This window comes from Lissotriton vulgaris, chromosome 1_1 (assembly GCF_964263255.1).
Source record: "Lissotriton vulgaris chromosome 1_1, aLisVul1.2, whole genome shotgun sequence".
Lineage (NCBI taxonomy): Eukaryota > Metazoa > Chordata > Amphibia > Caudata > Salamandridae > Lissotriton > Lissotriton vulgaris.
In genome coordinates this window covers 160,222,495-160,240,111 of record NC_141685.1, presented here as the reverse complement: position 1 = coordinate 160,240,111, position 17,617 = coordinate 160,222,495, and the positions used below count along the sequence as shown (strand labels likewise).

General features: G+C 40.4%; 1 protein-coding gene, 1 long non-coding RNA gene and 1 pseudogene across 2 annotated transcripts in view; all 3 read right to left on the bottom strand.

Moving 5' to 3' along the window:
* The window catches only part of LOC147737962 (uncharacterized), a 435,987-nt gene extending 434,691 nt beyond the window's left edge, over positions 1-1,296 (bottom strand). The window contains exons 1-3 of the mRNA XM_086949863.1: positions 1,248-1,296; positions 1,143-1,172; positions 34-707 (exon numbers count right to left, since the gene is read on the bottom strand). Coding sequence (XP_086805989.1) covers positions 34-707; positions 1,143-1,172; positions 1,248-1,296 — 753 coding nt within the window. The remainder of the gene's footprint in view (positions 1-33; positions 708-1,142; positions 1,173-1,247) is intronic.
* Positions 1,297-6,786: 5,490 nt separating this feature from the next.
* Positions 6,787-17,089, bottom strand: LOC147737960 (uncharacterized). The gene is made up of 3 exons (XR_015305510.1): positions 17,016-17,089; positions 16,334-16,387; positions 6,787-6,855 (listed from the first exon to the last, which is right to left on the bottom strand). It is a non-coding gene; the product is annotated as an uncharacterized LOC147737960 (long non-coding RNA).
* On the bottom strand, positions 13,501-14,881 carry LOC147737961 (uncharacterized; annotated as a pseudogene).
* Positions 17,090-17,617: the final 528 nt, after the last annotated feature.

Below are 17,617 nucleotides of genomic sequence, written 5' to 3'. Positions count from 1 at the left end.
GATGTTCATTTAAACCCGATTTCTGATAGAAACGTTTCGGCATTCAGAGCACTGATACGGTTTGAGCCCAGTATGGATTCTCTGATGTTGAGTTAAACCGAATTTGTAATAGAAACCTTTTTGGCATTCAGAACACTGATACGGTTTATGCCCAGTGTGGGTCCTTTCATGTTTAGTAAGGTGGCCTTTTTGATTGAAGCTTTTACAGCATTCAGAGCACTGATACGGTTTATGCCCAGGATGGGTTCTTTCATGTACTGTAAGGCTGCTTTTCTGACTGAAGCTTTTACAGCATTCAGAGCACTGATGTGGTTTATGCCCAGTGTGGGTTCTTTCATGTACAGTTAGAATGGATTTGCTACTGAAGCTTTTACAGCATTCAGAACACTGATAAGGTTTTTGTCCAGTGTGGGTTCTTTCATGTACAGTGAGATTGTGTTTGCTACTGAAGCTTTTACAGCATTCAGAGCACTGATAAGGTTTTTGTCCAGTGTGAGTTCTCTGATGTTTAATCAGACTACCACTAAAACTGAAGCTTTTTTGGCATGAGGAGCACTGATATGGTTTTTGTCCAGTGTGGGTTCTTGCGTGTATAACGACACTAGATTTATGACTGAAGCTTTTCTGGCATTCTGGACACTGATATGGGTTATGCTCAGTGTGGGTTCTTTCATGTACCGTAAGGTTATATTTGCGAGTGAAGTGGTGTCTACCGCTTTGCCTTCACCATTCTACACAGTTTCATGTCTATTGATTTTGTATCTTTTCTAATGTAATTTTAACTGAATATTGTATAACAAAAAATAATCACCAAAAAAACAAATCAAAATAGAAGAAAAAAAGAAAACAAAAGTCTATATATATATATATATATATATATATATACAAAAAGAAGAATAAAATCATATCAGAAATATCTAATGTTCATTGGTTATGTACACAGTTGGACTTTATATATCATTTATATTTGGTCAACAATATCTTTTGTTTTCACTTTAGAAAACTGTAAAACATTTAGTTTAATTATTTTTGTCACTTGGCTATAGACCTTTCCTAACCCTACTTCTTCCCTATGTATAGCAAGTGCAACAGTACTATATAGGGGCCCCTTTTTCCAAATATATATTTGCGAGTGAAGCCTTTCTGGCATTCAGGACACTGATAGGGTTTTCGTCCAGAGCTAGTTTTCTCATGTTTAGTGAGGTGGGATTGATAACTAAAGCTGTTCTCACATTCATTGCTCTTATTCGAGTTGTTTGTTTCTCCAAGTTGGGTTTGTTCCTGGATACATGCCATCTTAAGACTGAATCTGATTTATGATCGTGTACTTGTTTATATTACAACTCAACATTAACTTCCTACCTCTAAAGGCACCGATCTAACTTGTCTTATTAACTTTCACTGAGGAGCCCCTTGTATTGATTAAGAGGTCTCTCATGGATTCATTTTCTCCAAGTTATGTCCGGGTAAATTCTCTCAAGTTTAATTAGTCTCATTTAGTGATTCTAGTTTATCACATTTGATTTAGGAGTTTTAAAAGCACTGATAAGGTCCTTGGGGTTTAGTGTTTGCCTGTTAGGTATGATTGTTCATACAAGTAATGATAGATGATTAGGGCATGCCAGGGTGGGTTATGAATTATCAACAGCGTAACACTGGCCCCTTTTATACTTTCTGTCAGTATATGCTTTTTTGCTAAGTGGCTAAGACAGGTACATGATCCACTTTGGAGGTACAGGACACTCTGAAACCACTCGGATCAACCCAAGAGTTGGTGGGGGAAAGCTTTGTATATTGGAAATGATATCCAGCATCTTTGCTGTAACGACATCTGAGAAAGCGTATTTACATTGACTTCCTTTTAAACAATCTTTTTTCTCCTCTCGTCTCCAGGAGACAGAGACAAAAACTTGCCCTTGTAAACCGAGGATATTAGTCTTTTTGACGGTTCTGTCACATCACATCACATCTACAGATACTGATCTGTTGGGGAGGAGTTAGGTCTCCAAAGCATTTCTCATAAGCCATCAAACAGATTTCACAGCACTGAGTTTTCTCAAGTGCACTGGGTGGGGATCAATTGTGGCCAATGTTCTCCTCAATCTCAGTTACTGACACTTGGTAAACATTTATGATCATTTTACTTTAGGGATTTCACAACTTTCACATTCACCAGTTTCTTTTACTCCAACATTCTCACCATTCCTGCCACATAGAATGTGTTACTTCTCTAGAGCTCGAGAATGTCTTTACTTTCCTTGAAGTATTCCTTTTCGTTGTATTTCACTAAATTTAAACCTTCTTTTTTGTCTTCATGCTTCTGTCACCTGTAGAAATGGGGTCAGAAATTGTAAATGAACACAAAGAAAAAATATTTGTGACCTTATACTTTGCACAAAGAAAGTATTAACAAAAACAAGATAGGAAATCAGTTTGAGTTGCATTTCTGATAGTGGTGAAACAGAGACCTTGGGATCACTGGAAATCAAGGATGTGAGAGCAAAAGAAGTGAATATTTAAGAAAGAAACACAGATTCTCAGAAGCAGACAACACTATCAAATTGCAACTTCTGTGGCAACCGCTGGCGTCATAGTGAGATATTTGTAATACTTTGAATGAATTATTAGATGTTATTTACTCCCCTGCCAACCTAGACTGATAATCAAATCCTTTTTCCAGTGATCTAGGAAGGGACATTTTATTGAACAGCACAACAGTAAAGGAAACCAAAAAGGGTAAAAAAAAGAAAAACACAAAACAGAGGAAAGAGGAAAGAGAAAAAAGGCTATCTTCCACTTTCACCTCAGGGGTCCGGCTCAGGAAACTCTGCGGCAGATGCTTGTAAACACATACGTTACTTCTAAACACAGTGCCCCCAAGGTCAGCACCAGGAGCAGCTTCACCGGTCACACCACCCTAAAGCAAGCCCACATGTACTGTGTCTTTTGCTTGTAGTAGACAAGTCAGAAAAGGGTAGGATGGGAGGACGCAAAGAGATGAAAGTCAGATCCAGAGATGAAAGATGCCGAAAGAACAAACAGAGGGAGCGAACTTAGCCCAGGGGCATCAAGGTGCTCCGGATAGGGATCATGATCAGGGGTGTCCATAGATACAGGGATTACAGATTCCTATTGGTAAAGAGCCAGGTCTTCAAGGCGTTACGGAATGAGGAATAAGTTTGCAGAATCGAAATTGAAAGAGGAAGGGAGTTCAACAGCCAGCGAAAAGGACCTCCCCCCATCTAGATTTCCTGAATCTAGGCACAGTCACCAAATTCTTCCTGGAAGATCTTAACTGCTTACCAGGGACATATCACCAAAACAGTTTTTTAATGCCTTCTGATCACATATTGTAAAAGACCTTTTGCACCAAACACAGGACTTTAAACTCAATTCTCCGACCCAAAGGAAGCCAATGAAGGTTCTTGATGGTAGCTGCAACAGAGTAGAATTTAGGAAGGCCCATCACCAGCCTGCCAGCAGTATTCTGCACAAGTTAGAGACAGTGTAGGAGACTGTTCTATTTATTTGGGGGCCCAAGGAGAGGGAGGTATCAACTCTGATGTTTTGATTTTTGGCACTGAGGCCAGGGCCAGGGCAAGATCCAAGCGCATCTGGCCACCAGGCCCTGGACCAAATCTCCTGATTGTCTCCGAAAAGTAAAATCTCAGTTTTATCCCCATTGAGTCTTAGATAGTTCTCTACGATCCATGAAGCTACCGCCTGCATGCAGCTTTTAAAATTTGCTGCTGAAGCTTCAACATTCTCAGTGATGCTAATCACAATTTGAGTGTCATCAGCATAGGATAATACTTCTAGGCCAAAAGATCTTACAACCCTGGCAAAGGGGGCTACATAAAGGTTAAAAGGGTTGGACTCAATGAGGATCCCTGGGGAACTCCGCAGAACAGCCGTTTAGGAGCAGAAAGGAATTCACCCATTGTAACTCTTTGAGCCTGATCCGTGAGGAAAGTTGTAAGCAAAATAAGGGCGGAACACTCAATCCCTATTTCCCGGAGCCTCCCAGCCAATCTAAGGGGAGAGATAGTATAGAAGGCTGCTGTTAGGTCCAGAAGGGTCAGTAAGGTGGTGTGACTTGTGTCGACCTGTTGTCGAATGTTGTTAAAAACAACGGTTAACGCCGTCTCCCTACTGTGCTCACTTCTGAACCCATGTTGCGAGCCATCGAGCAACTGATGATCCTCCAGATAGGTGCTAAGATGGAGGTTCAGGTAGTTCGCCAAGATTTTAGCTGGCACGGGCAACAGGGAAATAGGCCGGTAGTTCTTTAGTTCTGCCGGCTCTAGAGAGGGCTTCATTAAGAGAGGTTTAACCATGGCTGTTTTGCAGGCAGTGGGATACTGGCCAGAAGTAATAACTTCGGGCTGGACTGTTCCCGTGAGGCACAGGGTCAGACTGATTTGCATATGGCCATGTCTGAACTGGGGTGGCAGAGTGGGATAAAGAACGGTGATGGATCAAACCCAGATCTGTTGACTGAGTGTGAGTGTTTGATTGGTTCAGATGCTCCGTCCATCATCACCCCCTTTTGTACCAGAAGTAATAACGGCATTAAGAACTACGGTCAAAGTAGGAACAATAGCCTCCATTCGTAGTTTCAGGATCTTCAGGGGACAGGCCTCCGTGGGGGAGCCAGATCTAATTCCCCTTAACATCCGCTCCATGTCTTCTTGAAGTATGGGGTGAAAGGTGCTCAATCATCAATCCTTTGGAGGAGCTACCAGAGAATCCGAAGGACTATCGGCCTTTGACCCTCCGACATTCGATATCTCCAGGGAGGAATATATGTCCTTGATTTTGTCATACAAAAGCATGCCTTTTTATCACATAGTTCCTGGGAGACCTCGGTGTTGGCAGAAGCCGAAGGGGCTAGGAGGGAATTAATCACAGTGAAGAGTTCCCTCTGGGATTTGATGGATTTCGTCATCTTGGAATAGTAGATAATCTTTTCCTCATTAATAGCTGGCCTGTATTCCTTCAATCTGAGTTTATGCAGGTCCCTTTTGGCTCGGATAAGCTCACAGCGCGATATTTTTTCCTGCTGTTGGCATACCTGCCTAAGGTTTCTCAATCTTTCGGTGAACCAGGGTGCTGAAGGGCGTTTTCTGGCCACATAAAGCTCATTAAGAGAGGCAAGAGAGTCCAGAGCCGCCAAGAGCCAGTTGGAAAAATCATCAAAGATTGAGTTAACATCCAGGTGGGTGAGACAGCAATAATTGCTAAACTTAATTAGAAGACCCTCCTTATTTATGCGGCTACGGTTTCTCTTCATCTCCACCCTGTTTTTAAAATTAGGATCTGGGTGGGATTCTGCAATTCACAGAAAAAATGGAATGGCATAATGATGAGACCAAGGGAGTGGCATAGGATCATTCACCTCTATCCTCGGATCGTTAGAGAAGATCCCGTCCAGAATGTGTCCCGCCGTATGAGAGGGGCTCCTCCCCAGCTGAGGAAGGTCGCAGGAGTCCATAGCTTCCAGGAAAACCTGCATTTCAGAGCAGAGTTTTCTCCAAATGGAAGTTAAAATCACCCAAAAGAGTGACATTGGATCTAGCCAAATAAGGCACAATCCGATTGCTGAAGTCCTGATTAAACATTCCTCTGGGTCCGGGAGGCCGGAAGGTGACCACTCCCACAAAACTATCAGTGGGTAGGATCTTAAAGGAGAAATATAGGGCCTGATAGGGATCTGAGGGAGTGGTGAGGGCCTCTGTGAAGCACGAGAAGGTGTCTTTATAAAGTACTCCCAAACCCCCCCATCCTTTCTGGACAGAGCATACCCTGAGGGGATGGCCTCCACCAGGTCAGGCCCTGAGCAATCTCTAGCCCAGGTTTCAGTAATAAATACCCAATCAGGCCTACGGAAGGAGACAAAATCATTAAATTCTGCCCTATGTTTAATCAGAGATCAGGCGCTCAGGAGATACCCTGAAAAGGACTGTTTCATGGGTAAGGGTAGGGCTGACACGTCACCTTGGGTTTTTTAGCTACCGCAAATGGAATGACTGTCTTACCTTCATATAGCCCAATGCTCACAGTTCATCGACCTGCAGTGCACATCCTTCTGTCATTGAAGCTCCAAGAGCTGTCCTCTTGCGTAAACAAGGTGTTTATCAGGATCTACAATAAAAAGGCCAGCGTCCCTGGTACAAGGCGTAAACTTGGCACGGACGGGCACAGACAGGCGTGTCTTTGGCACGCCTGCTGCGTGCGTTTGCAGCGCGTCCGGCCTGGCATTCAGATTAAATAGCTGGGCCAGTCAGAAACAACTAGAGCACTGCCCATCGATCTGGGACAGGAAGTGGAGTAGAGAAGCAACAATGAAACACTCACTTCCTTCAACACAATTGGCGAGCCGTGGTGGACCGGCGAAGGAGCAAAAGACCCTCAAAAGCCCCCCACCCCCTGAGATGAAGAAAAAAAGCAGGAGTGCCTATAATAGTTTTTAAAATATTGCCCCATTAGAACGCACACAATGATTCAATAACATTTTTAAATCACAGTCACTTGCTAAACTCAGTAGCTGCGCAACAGCATGGCACCTCTAATCAGGGTGAACCATCATCACTTGGTGTAGAGGAGGAGACAAATGTGATAATAAATAAGGAACTGCTAGGTAAAACTGACCTAAAAAGGAACTGGACCTGCACTACACCCCCCCAACATGTTCCAGGCGGAATGTGGCTCCACCAGGTGATTATCAGAAGTTTGATAACAACAAGAATAGTGCACAGAGGGAGTAATAGAGTTATAGGAATCCTTACCTGACAATTATTTTCTTTGTTTCCCAAGGGTGGCAGCCACGCTGCACTGCCTGTCATCCCAGAATACCTTAAAAGGAAGTAATTAATTAATTAATTAATTAAGAAATAATTTTGCATCAGATGACAATCACACTTCATCACATTTTACAAATAACCGTCCTGGATTTACAAAACAACCAAGCACAGGGAGAACCAGGGGCTGACTTCAGCCTCCTTTCACAGCTACTGCTGTGAATGTTCCACAATTAACCACCATGGTCCTGCATGCGGCTGTTAACTGTTCAACATTCACAGCAACAGCTTTGAAACAAAGGCTTCGGAGTACCGGAGGTGTTTCAAACCCCTCGTCTCTGGGACACCGTTGTTTTATTAATTAACACATTTTGCCCTCATGGGGCAAACAGTGTAATGACCTTATAGTCAGCCGTAGCAGGTAATACAGCCCATTAAAGGACTGCTCCCTCGGTAAAGGCCCTTGCCTTTGGAGCTACAACAAGCTTCAAAGCTATATTAAAGGTTTCAAATAATTACTGAAGACATAAACATGGTTACTCAGTCAGAGAAATAATTTTCATAATATTTGCAGGAGAATCACATAATGGTAACCTCTAAAGTATATCAAAAGCCAGAATCAGCAATAACTCTAGCTGTAAATCAATTGACAGACCACCTCAACAAATGTGTGTTTAGAAATAAGAAAACGTTTTTCTATATTATCAAATAGCAAACTGACATAGAATCTGCTTAGTTAAAAATCAAGGAAAAGTTCTTAAGTACAAAATCAGTAAGAGGACTGACATGTAGTCTGCCTTTAGGAAAAGGGTAAAATAAAACAATTGCAGCAAGTATCCCAAAACAGTAATTTTATACTTTTTTTTAGACAGAGAGAACACATTATTTACATGTTTCATGATGAGGTAAAAATGACAGCAAACAATGAATGTTCATGAAAACATGGCGCAACAAAATGTAATTTCATAAACCACACCTACAAAATGAATAATGAATTGTGACTCTTCCCCGAAAAGCCACAATTAATTTTGCAAGGTTATTCCCTAACATAATAACTTGATCTTAAGTTTAAGTTTCTGGCCATTCATTATTGACCTAATTTGTCAGGGAACATTTGCTGGCAGCTTATTAGTTGTTTATTAGAAATGCCTACAACTTGGAATCCTTTCCCAGGAGGGGTGGGTTGGGCGCTCCCATCAGTCTGACTGTGGAACGGGTAGCACATTTATTGATCAAAAAAGATGCCGGATTCCCATTTACTTCTTCTACTCCTGTAATACTACTAACAGCATGCAACTCTTCTGATACTACTACCAGCACTCTCACACTCGTGTAATACTACTGAAAGCACACCACTCTTCTAATACTACTGACAGCACTCTTCTAATACTATCAACACCACTCTCACGCTCTTAATACTACTGAAAGCACACCACTCTTCTAATACTACTGACAGCACTCTTAATACTGCTGACAGCAAACCACTCTTCTGATACTACAAACAGCACTCTTCTAATACTACTACCAGCATTGTCACAATCCTGTAATACTACTGAAAGCACACCATTCTTCTAACACTACTGACAGCTCTCTTCTAATACTACTAACATCACCCTCACACTCCTAATACTACTGAAAGCAAACCACTCTTCTGATACTACTGACATCACCCTCACACTCTTAATACTACTAACAGCATGCTACTCTTCTGATACTACTATCAGCACTCTCACACTACTGTAATACTACTGAAAGCACACCACTCTTCTAACGTTACTGACAGCACTCTTCTAATACTACTAACATCACCCTCACACTCTTAATACTACAGACAGCAAACCACTCTTCTGATACTACAGACAGCACTCTTCTAATACTACTAACATCATTCTCACACTCTTAATACTACTGACTAAATGCTACTCTTCTGATACTACTATCAGCACTCTCACACTACTGTAATACCACTGAAAGCACACCACTCTTCTAATACTACTGGCAGCACTCACACACTTCTAATACTACTGACAGCACGTCACTCTTCTAATACTAATGACAGCACACCACTCTTCTAATACTACTGACAGAACTCCTCATTCTAATACTACTAACATCACTCTCACACTCTTAATACTACTGACAGCAAAGCACTCTTCTGATACTACAGACAGCACTCTTCTAATACTACTAACACCACTCTCACACTCTTAATACTACAGTGGTGTGCTTTCAGTAGTATTACAGGAGTGTGAGAGTGCTGATAGTAGTATCAGAAGAGTAGCATGCTGTCAGTAGTATTAGGAGTGTGAGAATGATGTTAGTAGTATGTTTAATTGATGGAGCGCAAAGAGTGATATAAAATGATGGACTGAGAAAAAAGTAACTGGAAAATTGATGCAATTTAACGTAAATTGAAATTCAAAAACGAACTAGATAACCACAGCTGTGTGACTTGGAAGCCTATTATTTCTTGATACAGTCCTTGTTTGTGATTACGTTACAGTGCTCACATTATCATCTGCACTAGAAGAGATGGGAGCCTCTGGTGTCTGGTCACAGAAGCTCATTTACATACAGAGGGGGATGACACCCTGTTCACAACGCACAACACAACTTGTTTCTGTAAAATGCTTGTACACAGTACACTGTAAAGTGACTCAGGTAACAGTGTGACTGTTGTATGATATGAGTGGGCAGTCTCAGTTGTTGAGACCTGAATGTCTGCAGGGTGCATCTTTAGTTCTATCAGCTGTTTGAGAGAGGGTGACATTCTCACATTCTGGGGACACAGCTGCAAACAGCTCCCCTCATGGTTTTTACATTTTTCATCTAGTCGGTGCAGATTTCACCTAAGACAGTAACCTTTCCAGCTCAATGGTCTGCTTCCTGGAATCAGCCTGCTTTCCTGTTCCCATACTTTGGTCAGAAAAGGTAAATGTGTCTTTCACTAAAGTGTCCTTAGCTCGCTTTTGGTAACGTGGGTTGAGCAATAAGGCATGCTCGAAAGTAAAGCAAAACAGTGGAAGTCACAAATTTCAATACAATGTAGTAAAAACTAAAGAGACAAAGAAATTCAACATTCAAACCAAGTTTAGATAAACAGTAATATTTAATAATTACTCTGGAGTAAAATCAAAACCAGGTCAGTGTTTTAAGGATTATTGATTAGCAAAACAGCTGTCCCAAAGAAAATAAAGGGCACAGTTAGTTCTGTCTTCGAAACCACAAAAAAAGACAATTAAGAACAAAAAGCAGATCCACTGACTCAATGATGAAGCCACATACACAATAGTATTTGTCCTCATTAGCCATGCTCAAGGTGGCACCAGTAAGTCCAGTTTCTGGTGATGATTATCACTGGAATTTGATTCCAGGTTTTGGACTCAATCGGTCCCAGAAGCTGACGAGATACACAGAAGTGGCTTAAAGTTAAAAATGAACACAAAGTAGAGTTGGTTCATCAAGTTGAACCACAATTTACGGCCATCAAAATGCGTGAAACTTCAGGCAGTTACAACAGCTGGAAAGTCTTCAGAGCTACGTGTTATGGAGATGGTTCAAGGTTGATGATCCCAGTGAAAGTACGGATTGTGGTGTGAGAACAAGCAGCGTACTGGAGCTCACGCTGATGGTTCAAACATGAAACTTGTAACCGTCAAGTTACATCACAACAGGTTCAAAGGTCAGCCAACGCTTCAAACTCATATTTCAGTTATCCACGTGTAAAGGTAGAATACCAATGAAGGCAGCTCAAGGTGCAGGGATCTCAGATTTTGGGCTCTCGCCGCTTACATTGTAGCCGTACAGCGAGAGTAATAACTGTTCATCGTATAAGAATAAAAGCCCCTCAGAACCAGTTAACAGCAGATGAGATTTCAGCACCAATGTGCCGGTAAATACAACAACATCAGATAATAGGAAGAGGAGAAGGGTACATATCAAATCAAATCATGATAACATGGTTAACAAAATGGAAAAAGTACCTTATCCTACTACTACAGTATCAAATAGCTGCTACAAGAGTCCCTCAGGAGGCCGAGGGAAGTAGCAAATCCAGGAAAATTACTTCAAGATATTCGTTGCTGCCCCTCAGCCAAACAAACATATCAGATGAGTGCTCTGTTGTTTTCGCAGGATCATCCTATTCACTCTAATAACTGCCCAAGTGCTGCGTCCACTTTAGCATTACCACAAAAATGAAACTCTCAGGTTGAGTTGGACGCCTCAAGGCTATTCACAAATGTATCTTACACCAGTGTGTAATCTATACATGCAAGGATGCTCTTAGAGTAACGTTGCTACTTTTAGCTATTCACCATTACAAGTATAAAGTTACTGAAAAGTGTGGACTTCTACGTCTGCACACACTTAAATAGAGGTGGAGTAAAATTTACAAATGAAACTTACTACATACAAAGTGGAGCAATAGAAAGTGCAGCACCACACATGGCCAACCACTGGTAATGCAACACCGTCCCTTAGAAAATAATGGAGGGAGAGACCTAAAATTCGAACCCGTTAGAAAATAAAGATAAAATAATGTGTTTTGCCTTATAAAACTACATATACCTTCAAAAGAATGCTGTAAAATGACATATACTTTAAAATTCATTAGTTTGTGATAACATATTTTAATCTTTTAATTTTAAAAATATTGCAACTATAAAAAAAGAATTAATTCTATACATACATTTTTAAGGATGTGTCCCCTCTGAACAGAGGTGAGTAAGGTAATTCAGTAATTCTGAGTACATAATAGGAAAATAAGATGATCTTACCTAGTTTGGATTTTTAAACAGATCTTTAAATATTTTTTTTTACATTTAAAATGAATTAAATATCTAATTAAAATACAAAATATTACTGTAGCATTTCTTACTTTGTTCTATATTTAAAGTATATACAAGTTCCATTTGTATTTAACATAAAAATATTACATTTTTTTCAAGTGTAATGAACAATTGAAACATTCTTTATATTTTTTACACAGGGAAAACTCCACCCAAGTTGAAAATATAGAAGGTTATATTCTTTTTAAAGTTCAATTAAAGGTGTCCCACCTAAATTAACATTTATATTATGTATTAATAATTTTGTGAAAAATGTGATGAGGAGCATTAATTATACCAAATGTAATTATACTTTTCTAAAAATGAATGTTATATTAGTGTTTCAATCAAACAGATGTTATTAAAACATTATAAAATAATGAGTTTTGTTTTCTTTTTAGATATTTTTTGCCATTGAATTTAATTTATTTAGATTTTTAACTAATTTAAAATATTTAATTTACCATGATTTCCTACGGGGTTTTAATTCATGTCCGTAGCTCCATTATTATTTATGGGAGTGTATTGCAATTCCAGTGGATGGCCGTATGTGTTGTTGCCCTTACTCCGGCTCTGAGCTGGAGTACATTTAGAACTGTTTTAGGTACATTAGGCCTGTAGTGACTTTAGAGCTGTGGTTTATAAATAGCAATGGGTTTACTCATTTGTGGGTGAGTGCTTGCGATTCCCTAAATCCCTCCTTACTCCTTCCTTAGCCCTCCCCTTTATTCATGAATATTACACATTTTACATCCACTCCCCTCTGTCCCTCTCACATTTGCTCCATAAAAGTATACATGTGCAGAAACTAAGCAGTCGAGGCAGACAACTCTACAAAGAAAAAGATAGGAGAGGTAGAATGACCGCACGTAGTTTGTGAATAGCATTTTGTTGTATTTTAGTCATATAGTAGTTTATGATTAGGCTCTTGGGTGTATCTGATGTGATTGTAAAGCTGGTGAAACTGTCCTCAGCACAGCAAATAGGAAGCAGGTTCCATTTCTAGCAAAAAGGACATGGAAAGAGGTCAATAAAGTGGATCTTTGTAATACGAGGCCGTGTCCCCTCAGAACAGAAGTCATTAGGACTATTTATGGTGGGGCCAAGAATGGTTTGTATGGAGTTGGCCCTGTCTGTAGTGGTACAAAGACTAGAGAATGATGTGGTGGGATGTTACTGAGATCAACTACCAGTCCATCCATCACCTTTAGTTTTTCTCAATGATTGGCCCTAAGTGGCACAGACATGAGCAGATGTTGGTCCCATAGAGACCTACGACAAAGGGACTCCTGCTGCAGCTTCCTGCTGAGGCTCATTAAGGCTGGAAACAGTTTGAGGTTACTTAGATTCTTGATCCTAGGGGCGTGGCCTCAAAGTTCAGGATCGAATGGACTTTGTGGGTCCGAGCCACGGCTTATAAACACTCAGGGAGCAAAACACACCGAACGGAATGAGGCCACAAATAGTTATTAAGGAATTAAGTTATTACAAGCATTTCCAAGCCTCGCTGTGTGCTTTTCTCAGTAGAGTTTGTAGGATAATCAATGGATTGATTTCTTTGTGGCTGCTTCATCTGAAGGTTTTGCGGTTCTGAAACTTCCCCCCAGGGTTTACAGTGAGCAAATCTTATTCTCCCACATTGTATCTCTTATGTAGAAAGGTTACATTTACAACTGAAGTTTTTGTCACATTGAGGGCACTGACAATTTTCTTTCACGCTGTTGATTTTCATGTTGAATCAAATTGAATCTCCAGCAGACACTTCCCTGGCATTTAGAAAAATTAAAAGGTTTTTCTCAGTAAGTTCTTGCAGGTTGAGTGAGACCAGATTTCTGGCTGAAACTTTTCCAGTATTCAGAGAGCTAAGAAGGTTAGTGCCCAGTCTGAGTTCTCTCATGTCTAGTGAGATTTATTTTCTGACTGAAGCTTTTCTGGCATTCTGAACACTGATACAGTTTATACCCAGTGTGAGTTTTCTCATGTCGAGTGAGCTCAGATTTCTGAATAAAGCTTTTCCAGCATTCAGAGCACTGATAAGGTTTTAGTCCAGTGTGAGTATTCTCATGTCGAGAGAGCTCAGATTTATGAATAAAACTTTTCCAGCATTCAGAGCACTGATAAGGTTTTTCCCCAGTGTGGGTTCTCTCGTGATGAATTAAAATGGAATTCAGACTAAATTGTTTATGGCATTCTTTGCATTGATAAGGTTTTTGCCCAGTGTGGGTTCTTTCATGTACAGTGAGGTTGGATTTCTGACTGAAGCTTTTCTGGCATTCAGAGCACTGATACGGTTTCTGCCCAGTGTGAGTTCTCTCATGTCGAGAGAGCTCAGATTTCTGAATAAAGCTTTTCCAGCATTCAGAGCACTGATAAGGTTTTAGTCCAGTGTGAGTATTCTCATGTCGAGAGAGCTCAGATTTCTGAATAAAACTTTTCCAGCATTCAGAGCACTGATAAGGTTTTTGCCTAGTGTGGGTTTTCTCATGATACATTAAACTGGATTTCAGACCGAATTGTTTATGGCATTCTATGCATTGATAAGGTTTTTGCCCAGTGTGAATGCTCTCATGGTTCGTGAGAGTTATTTTCCGACTGAAGCTTTTCTGGCATTCAGAGCACCGATACAGTTTGAGCCCAGTATGGACTCTCTCATGTACAGTTAAACTGAATTTCTGATGGAACCTTTTTGGGCATTCAGAACACTGATAGGGTTTATGCCCAGTGTGGGTTCTTTCATGCACAGTAAGCTTGGATTTCCGACTGAAGCTTTTCCAGCATTCAGAGCACTGATACGTTTTTTGTCCAGTATGAGTTCCCTGATGTCGAATCAGACTACGTCAATAACTGAAGCTTTTTTGGCACGTGGAGCACTGAAATGGTTTTTGACCAGTGTGGGTTTTCACATGTTGCATGAGAGAAGATTTGTGACTGAAGCTTTTCTGGCATTCAGGGCACTGGTAGGGTTTTTGTCCAGTGTGATTTCTCTTGTGTTTAGTGAGGGGGGATTGAAAACTAAAGCTGCTTTCACATTCTTTGCTCATACTCAAGTTGTTTGTTTCTCCAATTTGGGTCTGTTCCTGGATACATGCCATCTTAAGACTAAATCTGATTCCAGAGTCTGTACTTGTTTATGTTACACTCAACATTAACTTATAAAATGCACTGCAGATGATCTTCATAACATTTGTATTTAACTAATTATAGTTTTTACCTGGAGATCATGTTCCTACCTTTAAAGACACCTATCTAACTTCTCTTATACACTTTCACTGAGGAGCCCCTTGTGTATATTAAGATGCTCCTCGTGGATTCATTTTCTCCAAGTTATGCCTGGTGATTTTGTGACTCCAGTTTATCACATTTGATTTAGGAGTTTTAAAAGCAATGACGAGGTCTTTGAGGTGTAGTGTTTGCCTGTTAAGTGTATTTGTTCACACAAGTAATGACAGATGATTAGGGCATGCCAGGGTGGTTTTATGTATTATCAATCACGCAAAATTGGCCCCTTTTAAGCTTTCTGTGCCAGTACATGCTTTTTACACCTACCGGCTAAGGCTAAGGCATGTACATGATTGACTTTGAAGGTCTGGGAAACTTGGAAACCACTTGGATCAACCCAAGAGACAGATTTGGTGGGGAAAAATCTTCCTATATTGGAAATGATAATCCAGCGTCTTTGCTGTAACAACATCTGAGAAAGGGCATTTACAATGACTTTCTTTTAAACAATGTTTTCTCTCCTCTGAATCACAGAAGATGGAAACAAAAGCTTGCGCTTGTAAACCAAGGATATTAGTCTTCTTGACAGTTCTGTCACATCACATCTACGGATACTGATCTGTTGGGGAGGGTTTGGGTCTATAAAGCTTTTCTCATAAACCATCAAACAGAATTTACAACACTGAGTATTCCCATGCGCACTGCGTGGGCATCAATTGTGCCCAATGTTCTCCTCAATCTCAGTTACTGACACTCAGTAAACATTTATGGTCAGTTTCCTTTAGGGATTTTGACAACTTTCACATTCACCAGTTTCTTCCGCTCCAAGTTCCTCACCATTCCTGATACATAGAATGTGTTTCTTCTCTGGCGATCCAGAATGTTTTAACTTTACTTGAAATAATCCTTTTCGTTGTTTTTCACTAAATGTAAAACTTTTTTCTGTTCATGCTTCAGTCACCTGTAGAAACGGAGTCAGAGATTGTAAATGAACACAAAGAAAAATATTTATGACCTTATACTTTGCACAAAGAAAGTATTGACAAAAACAAGATAGGAAATCAGTTGAGTTGCATTTCTGATAGTGGTGTAACAATGCAGATCGGGAGCTTGGGATCACTGGAAATCAAGGATGGGGGAGCAAACATAGTGCATATTTAAGAAAGAAACTTAAGTTGCACTTATATTGCGCCACCGATTCTCAGAAGCAGCCAACACTTTCAATTTACACTCTCTGTGAAACAGGCTGGTATGATAGTGAGATATTTGTAATTCTTTTAATGAATTATTAGATGTTACTTACTCCCCTACTCACTTAAATTATTCATATATTCCTTTTCCAATGATCTAGGAAGGGACATTTTATTGACCAAAGAAATTGGCCTTGTTGCACTCAGTTCTTTAAATGGCACTGTAGACTGAGGCTGTGTACCTTTAGCTCAGTGGAATTCACTATTTCAAATTGTGCGGATGATATGGACTTACTTGGTGGCTCAGAACTCATCACACTCCTCCGACAGGACCCGGGCAATGCAACACCTGAAAAAGAGAAAAAAACAGCACAACAGTAAAGGAAACTAAAAAGGGTCAAGAAAAGAGAAACACAAAATAGAGGAAAGAGAAAAAAAAGCTATATTCCACTTTGACCACATGTTCCAGCACAGGAAACTGTGCAGCAGATGCTTGTGAACCCATAAGTTACATCTAAACACTGTGCCCCCAAGGTCCGCACCAGGGGCGGCTCCACCGGTTGCACCACCCTAAAGCAAGCACTGTGTGCATGTGTCCACACATTTGTACTGTGTCTTTTGCTTGTAATAGACAAGACAGAAAAGGGCAGGATGGGAGTGCGTAAAGAGATGGAAGACAGATCCAGAGAGAAAATATGCCGAAAGAACGGACAAAGAGAGGATAGTATAACGTGGTGTTGAGGAGGAGACAAATGTGCCAATAGTTAAGGAACTGCTGGGCAAAACTGACCTAAACGGAACTGAATTTGCACTACAACCCAACATGGTAATTACCAGAAGTTTGATAACAACAAGAATAGTGCACACAGGGAGTCAAATATTGAAGTGAAGAGACAAAAACAAAACAGAGAACAAGAAAGGGAATAGAGAAAGAAGAAACAGGGGAAAAGGAAACTTAGAGTTATCGGAATCCTTACCTGGCAGTTATTTTATTTTGTGTTCCTCCAAGGGTGGCAGCCACAATGCACTGCCTGGTCATTCCAGAATACCTTGAAAGGAAGGAAAGAAATAGTTTTGTGTCAGACGGCAAATACACTTCATCCCATCTTCCAAATAACCGTCCTGAACTTACAAAACAGAAGAATTTCTTGTTCTCTGGAGGCGATTGTGAAGCAACTATGGTTAATGAATAAGTACTTTTTTGGTTCACCAAGAACCATGATCCCTTGCTGGAAGAGGTCTCTGTGAATATAGAGTGCACTCACAGTCTCAGAGAACAAAGCCTAACAACCCAGTCCACTTCATAAGCACATCTTTCCATTTACAGATCATGAAACTTGCAAATCAAAAAAATCTGGTTAGCAAAGGTATGTTAATGTCCTTGTACATAATTCTGCCCACACTTCATAAATCTACCACACTCTTAGATTTATAGAAACCATGCTCTCTCAGTTCAAGTTCAAGTTGATGCAGAGTTCGAATGCTGAGCAATGTAAGCAACAAGGCATCAATGTGTTGGTGCTTTTTATTGATAAATTATCTGAAGGGATGATGTGGAGGGTCAGTGTCTTTTGAGCCC